This window comes from Salvia hispanica, chromosome 2, assembly GCF_029641045.1.
Source record: "Salvia hispanica isolate PSC_SH4W2 chromosome 2, Shi_PSC_v1, whole genome shotgun sequence".
NCBI classification, from domain to species: Eukaryota; Viridiplantae; Streptophyta; class Magnoliopsida; order Lamiales; family Lamiaceae; genus Salvia; species Salvia hispanica.
The window spans coordinates 26498797-26507205 of NC_142693.1; the positions used below are offsets into that span (position 1 = coordinate 26498797).

General features: G+C 34.6%; 1 protein-coding gene across 1 annotated transcript; it reads left to right on the forward strand.

Moving 5' to 3' along the window:
• LOC148931956 (receptor-like protein 39) lies at positions 1-1077 on the forward strand. The gene has a single exon (XM_089065954.1). It carries the CDS (start codon positions 160-162, stop codon positions 1075-1077), a length of 918 nt encoding a protein of 305 aa, XP_088922080.1. The 5' UTR covers positions 1-159.
• Positions 1078-8409: the final 7332 nt, after the last annotated feature.

Below are 8409 nucleotides of genomic sequence, written 5' to 3' on the forward strand. Positions count from 1 at the left end.
CTCATTCCTTCTACCTTTACTAAGAATTGTAGTCTTATTTCCATCAATTTGGGTAATAACAAATTCCACGGACGATTACCTAAATCCTTAGTCAATTGCCGAAGTCTAAGGGGTCTCGACATTGGAAATAATAGAATACAAGACGAATTTCCCTTTTTGATGGAACGCCTTCCCAAGCTTAAAGTGCTAGTCTTGAAGTCTAACAAGTTTGATGGCAACTTACCACTTCCTTCACCAGTGAAACTTCCATTTCCTACGATACAAGTTCTAGCTATATCTCATAATGCATTTGTAGGCTCTCTGCCTGAAAGATGTTTAAAGAATTTCAGAGCAATGATAGAGGAAAAGCAAAGAGAGGACACAAAGAGTTTCCATGACAAAGAAAAAGTCAACGACGACTATTATCTAAGTTCTGTGGATATGATAGTCACTTTGAAAGGTCAGGATCGGTTATTGAAAAGACTACTGGAAACCTTCACAACAATTGTCTTATCCTCTAATAGTTTCTCTGGGACTATTCCACCTTCCATAGGAAATCTTAAAATTCTCAAATATTTGAATTTGTCCCACAATAGCCTCACGGGACATATACCTTCATCTCTTGGAAACGTGAGGCAACTCGAATCGTTGGATTTGTCAACAAACAAGCTCGATGGAGAAATTCCAGGTGAATTGACAAGGTTGACATTTCTTGCAAAATTAAACCTTTCGATGAACAATCTTGTTGGGCAAATACCACGATCTAACCAGTTTTCCACATTTGAGAATGATTCATATATAGGAAACTTGGGATTGTGTGGACTTCCGTTGACAAGAAAATGCAAAGAGGATGATGGGAAATCGATACAGCCTGCTGAAGAAGAAGATGATGTTGAAAATGGATTTATAGATGGATTTGGTTGGCGATTTGTTGTGATGGGATATGGAAGTGGATCCATAGTTGGGATTGGAATTGGTTATATGATTATAAGAAGTGGAAGGCCAAGATGGTTAGTGGAATTCTTTTTCGGAGTTGGTTATAAATATAAGACGAAGAAGAACCGCAAACAGGCTGCATCAACACGCAGGGGAACTTGATGGAAAGCCATGAAGAGAATTGTGTGATTTTCTAGTGTTTGATTCGAAACTATTGCTTGTGTTTTAGTCATGTTTTCTATTGTTACTTCTAATATACTCTGTGATTTTATTATGCCAATATGTTCTTCACTTTGAAAAGCAAAATCTGTAGTACAGGAAAATTTAAAAAAATGAACATTCCATTTTCAAATTTCAAAATACACAGACCACCATTTCACTGTCAATTTTTTTGAAGCATGAAGTTACATTTTATAGTAATGTATCAAATTTCAAACTATAAAATAGGTTTTACATCATAAATTGTACAAACGATGTTCTTTTATTAAATTCCTTAATTATCTCCTGCTTTGTATCAATTTCCATTATTTAGCATATTTAATCGAACTGTTCACGCCATAGCATAGGTATTCGACGAGAGGCTCAGTTGACAAAACACTGTAACCGAAGAAACCAATTAATTTCTTGTTACGACCTCAACAACCTCGCCTACTGCATCTGCTGCAGAGACGAGCCCAGCTGCAGAGACGAGTCCAGCTTCCTCGTCAACTGAGGAGACGGTAGAGGAGAATGGAGGTGAGGAGAAGATATCAGGGGAAGACGTGTTAGCAGAGGAGAGCGTAGCGACCAGGACGCTGAGGCCGCAGGAGCAAATCAGACGACCGGATCGATATCAAAACTTCGTTGCCAAGTAGGCGCCGAAGTATGGAGAGCAGTAGAATTAGGAGTTAATTAAATTAAGTATTTTGCTTTACTTGCTTATTGTTATTTTATTTTATTTTTGAACTTAATTGAGTCGAGCGTTTTATAAGCTCCGTCGGGTTTTCTTTGTTGGTTCTTTCCCGATGAATAGGGCTATTCATTAATTCTGTCATTCAATTAATGAAGTAATATTTTGCCCACATACTTGTGTGATACACAAACAACAAAACCCCTTCACGCTGCTGACGGAAATCTCTTCCGCGCCAGCAACCTATCCGTTTTGTTTCAGCCGCCGATCCCAAGCTTAGAGACGCCGGAATCGTGTGTTGTTGGTTGGTGACAGGAATTCTTCATTAAGAAAATCGTTATCTTAACATTTCTCCAGGCCCAAAATAAAATTCAACTTTTTTCACCAAATATTTTTTCTCCATGCCCAAAATAAAGTTTTATTCCACGGTCGATTTCTTTCTATGGGCCCAACTACCGGTTTATAACTTACATAAATATTGCTCAATGCTCTTATCATTTAAGACTAGATTCATGAGATTACTCAGTTTTATCATATCACTTGTGTTATGGACTAATTAAATGATTGTTTGTGTATGTTTGACTAAAATCATAGCAAATTTCCTCAAGATACATTGTTACGGAACAAACTTTTGAGAAAAATGCAGCTGAACACAAAAAAAATTAGATACGGTATTTCATATAGACATGACAATCGAACAGCTCCGTATAAATCAAAATCAAATACATATAATCTGACAAAATAATTATAATTGTTTATTATCAATTATTAATATTGTTTTATCAATTAGTAATGATTATTATTACTATAGTAGTAATTAGTTATTAATGACTTTCTCAATTAATAATTTATTAAAAACATCTTAATAGAAAATACTATGGATAATTTTATTAAATATATTATTATCATTATTATTCTCATCGTTATTAATATTATTATAATTATTATTATTGTTTTTATTATTGATTTATATAAAAACATACTTTAATTATATAAGGTAAATTAGTTAGTTGAATTTAACTAAAGCAAGTAATCTTCCTCAACTGTCAACGATATATTAATTGAATTGAACTAAAGTAAACAATCTTCCTAATTTTTCTTGATTACTTCACACAAAAGATAAGAAATATACAATGACCTATAATGTGTGTTTGTTTATCTTGACAAAAAAGATGTGTAAGACGAACAAGATAACTATTCCTAAACCCATCTTCTCTTGATATCTTAATTGAATTTCAGTAGAGTAAGCCATCTTTCTAAATTTTCTTAACTTTTCTTGACACAAAAGATAAGTAATGCATAATTAATGACCTAAAACATGTGATATTCTAATAAACTCGAACAAGATTAACTTTTTCATAAACCCTATTCTTCACTTGACTTCTCCTTCACCCCTTAAATCATATGGCAAGAGAAACTCATTCTATTGATTCAAAAACCAATTTTCAAGAAGATCTTGTGTTATCCGTAAAATGTATATCTTCGGAACTTCGCTACAACAGACATGAATTTGTTGCCTTCTCACACCGAGCGGACCGGCTGTTTTTGATATTGGAGGCCAAGGCAAGGCGGCCTAATCTTCGCATCGAGCCTCCAAAATTCAACGGAGACGACCCATCGGGCTGGATTTACAAGGTGCAATCTTATTTCGACTATTTTCAGCTCTCAAAAGTAGGGTTGGCACGGTACGGTATACCGCACCGAGAATGTCATACCGCATACCGTACCGCAAATTGCGGTATGACTAAACGTCATACCTACACCTTACCGAATTTTTCGGTATATCGCATTGCGGTATACCGAAAAATTCGGTATGTCAATATTTGAAAACCTTTACCTTACCGATATTTCCAATATGACGTACCGTGTTGCGGTATACCGCAAATCATACCTGTTTGATATATAAAATATTAAAGAATTGAGATTTAGAATTAGGGCAGAATAATGAATTAATGATGGCTGCTACTGCTTTACGAATTACGCCTCTAATCTTTCTTTAGTTTTAAAAATATAAATATTATAATTTTATAAATAATATATATATTAAAAAATATATATTTATTAACGGTATATACCGTAATTTGCAGTACATACCGTGATTGCGGTATGATGCGGTATACCGCGGTATATGCAAAATCCATACCTTTACCGTACCTTAATCTACCGGTAAGGTATCATACCGTACCAAAAAGTGCGGTATACCGAAAATTCAGTATTTTCGGTATTTTTTCGGTATGGTAAGTGCGGTATTTCGGTATGTTTTGCCAGCCCTACTCAAAAGAGAACCGTTTACGCTTAGTTTCGCTACTATTTGAACACCCGGCGTCCAACTGGCTCCAATACCAACACGATAACAATTTGCTAATGTCGTGGCCTAATTTCTTGGAGGACGTGAAGCGGAGATTCGACCCTCCTCGGGTGTTGAAAGTGACAGGTACTGTAAAAAATAATAAATTCTACCCCATCAGCTATCCTATCTCATCTATACCGTTGGGCCTAGCCCATCTGGTGTGCCTATTCATATAGAAGTAGGTAACATAACTCTGTAATCTGAAAACACAAGCTGAATGCAATCTGTTCTCCTGCCGATGGATGTTAGCCAATACAACGTTAGTGTCCCCTTACGATTCTGTTTGCCTCGATTACAGAATACTCCATCACAACTCTTTTAGGGTGGCCCCAGTCGATGATAGATCTCTTTTATCTCATGTATCATCTTTATTCATGAGTGGAAATCCGAAGTTCATATGTGTGGCCAATTTCTAATAGGTACGATTTCGGGGGAACATGTCCAAACCTTAATCAGTGGCGGCAGTACACATAATTTCATCCATCCGAATATTGTCACTAAATTTCAGTTGCAGGTTGCAACAATCAATCCTTTATGTGTGCATGTGGCGAACCAATCCTTTCCATGGGTATGTGAGCAAAAGTGTAACAACACGAAGTTATCATTATGAGGACATGAGGTTGTTGTCGATTTATTTGTGTTCCACATTGATGGTCCGGACGTGGTCCTTGGAGCTCCGTGGCTGAAGAGCTTGGGTGAGATCAACCGAAACTATGACGACCACACGATGGAATTTAGGCATAAGGATAAGGTCGTTACGTTGCGCGGCATTTGGGAGAACGGACGGCAAATTATTTACAATGCAGTGAATGTTGCTAAGGGATATGAAATGTTGAAGATATTGTGATTAGTATCAAGTCACTTTACCATGTTTATCATAGTTGATTTAGAATTCTAATTGTTGTCTTTATTGATTTGTTATTTTATTCTAAATTAGGTTTCAATTTCGTTTTAATTTGTTTTAGTTATTGAAATAGGACTCTTGATGTATTATCTGTATATATAATTGTGGGTGATCAAAATGCAGAGGCATCAAAAGGGATCAATTTCATAAACTTCAACAACTAAAAATTTGAAATTGAGAAAACCACAGAACTAGCGATTAACAAGATAAAAGAAATAGAAATACAACTCGAATTCAAGCTCTCATGACATCCAAAAACGAAAAAATAAGTAAGAAAAAAAATTCAACAACTCAAGAAAGAGTTCAAAATTAGACACAAGAAGAGCACGCGATCCTCCTTCTATCTTCCAATCTAAATTCGAAACAACTCAAGAAAGAATATTATTTATTTGTTTGCAGAATACAGAACATAAAATAGCTCAATTCGTAACATAATTTAATATATATATTACAACTCCAGATTTAATTTGAAATTGAGCACCACCACAAAGTAGCAATTAGCAAGGTAAGTGAAATGGAAATACATCTCAAGAAAGAGTTCCAAATTAAACACAAGAAAAAACACAATCCTCGTGTTGTCTTTCAATCTAAGTCCCCCTCTGTGTTGGTGCAGCTTTGTTGCGTTTCTTCTTCGTTTTATATTTATATCCAACTCCGAAAAAGAACTCCACTAACCATCTTGGTCTTCCGCTTCTTATAATCATGTAACCACTTCCAATTCCAACGACAAATCCACATCCATATCCTATCACCACACTTCGCCAACCAAATCCATCTACAAATCCATACTCATCATCATCTTCTTCTTCTTCTTCTTCGTCTGGTTTTCCATCACTCTCCTCACATATTTTTGTCAATGGAAATCCACACAGTCCTACATTTCCAACATATGATTCATTCCCAAATGTGGAAAGTTGAGTAGACTGTGGTATTTGTCCCTCAAGATTATTCATCGAAAGGTTTAATTTCGAAAGAAATGTTAACCTTGTTAATCCACTTGGAATTTTTCCAACCAGTTTGTTAGAAGACAAGTCCAATGACTCGAGCAAACTCATAACTCCAAGAGATGGTGGTATATGTCCTTCGAGGCTATTGTAAGAAAAATTCAAGAATATTATATAGTTAAGAAGCCCTATAGAAGGTGGAATGCTTCCAGAGAATTTGTTGGAGGATAAAACTTGTCAGGAGTTGCATCAATGGCTGATCTAATCCTTTCAATGTGAGCCTCAAGTCAATCAAATGTCTCAGGTTTGGTGCATTAAGGTGTGCTCCATCATTAGTTTGATTTATCTTGGCATCAAACGTACCTTGAAAGTTCTTGAAATATCTATCAGAGCCAACAAATGCATTATATGATACATCTAATACTTGCAACTTTGGGAAAGGCTTCTCAGTTTTTGAAGACACCGACATCGTACCATTGAACTTATTTGACCTCAAAATTAGGACGAGAAGTTTAGGGAGTGTTTCCATCCAAAAGGGAAACGCACCTTGTACTTTATTATCACCAATGTCCACCATAAGCAAATTTTGGCAATTGCCCAATGTTTGGGGAAGTGTTCCTTCTAATTTATTTCCGTTCAGATTGATTAACTCAAGACTGCAATTCTTAGGGAATGTTGATGGTATGATGCCACTTGGTTTATTTGCATTCAAATAGAGAATAGGCACCGATGAGCCCAAGTTTCCAATACAATATGGAATTGCTCCTTCCAAATAATTGTATGATAAATAGAGGGCCCATAGGGATGTCAAGTTGCAAATGGATGGTGGAATCTCTCCAGTTAAGTTGTTGGAGATGAGTGCTAACAAATATAGATGTCGTGATTGATTCAGAACGGTGGATGGTATCTGACCTGAGTTTAATTTGTTCGTGTCAATTTAAATTTAATCGACATGAACTAAATGCATTAAAGCAAAGAATCATCTACTATTTCCCTAAATTAACGCGTCATCATAATGTGTATAGGGAAAGGGTGTAATCAAATGATAAGTTTGATAACTAATTAAGTTGATATATTAAAATGCCAATACAATGTTATGAGCATGTCAATACAATTTTGAATTGACATACCAAATGTATGAGATTGATATGTATGGATGTATGTATATTTAAATGTCAATAAAAAGACATAAGTATTTCAATTTAAAATTGTGTTTACATTTTGAATATGTGATCGAGTTGACATCCTCGCGCCACTGTTTTGACATTTTGAATATATCAGTTGATCAGTTATCAAATTAGGGAAAAATTGTAATTTAATTAAATGGTTTAGCCAAATCAAATGACATATAGTAGTGATCACCCCTACTTGAAAATATTATTGAGATAGTGTTATATAGTATTCCCCTCATCCCATAAAAGTTGAAAATTGAGTCGTATTTCTTTTTAGTCCGTCCCAATAAAGTTGAGTCATTTCCTTTTTTAACAAAAGACAAAACATCTACTCACTCTTACTTTATTCCATCATTTACTTTACTCTCTCTTATCTTTCCTACTTTTTTCATCTCTCCTGTTTATTTAATATAAATTCTTAATCTCCGTGCCCAAAAGTTTTGTCTCAACTTTTATAGGACGGAGGGAGTACATTGTTACGTGAATTACAATTTTATCAAATTACTTCCTCCATCACACGATATAACAAATGGTGTTGATAATATAATTAGAGATAGAATAAAGTAAATAAATGAAAAAAGTAAAGTATGAGAATAATATAGATAATTAAAAGAGAATAATGATTGATTTTTTCTAATCAAAATAAAAATAACTCATTTACTAGAAAGACTCTAAATGCAAAAATAATTCAATTAACTTGGGGTAGATGGACTATAACAATGTAAATAACATGGCAGGGATGTGATCAAATCAATAAGTGAAATTCTGTTAAAAAATCAAAGCAAATCTCAATCATTGGGTCTTGTAATGTAACCGCATGATTAATGTCGGGTGTCATTTAATAATGTAGATTGTGTAGTCTAATAATGTAGCTCGGCTAATAATGTAACACATTTTAGTCTAATAATGTAGATTGTGTAGTCTAATAAATCTAGCTCGGCTAACAATATAACACTTTTTAGTCTACTAATGTAGCTCGGGCATTATTATCACAACCATCCAATCTAAGCATCCAAGGGCTGAAATTTGCTTTAATTTTTGACAGAATTTCAATTATTGGCCATACTGCGCCCTTTAACATGGTAACACAGATTTATGTAAGGTATCTAATCTTAAATGATTAGTTTTTCTACATTTTTATTTACATGGATAAAGTTTTCTTTTGCTACACGTAAATTATTAGACTGATCCTCTAAAAAATGTATTAATATGAAACGTGTAAAAAGCAACATTAA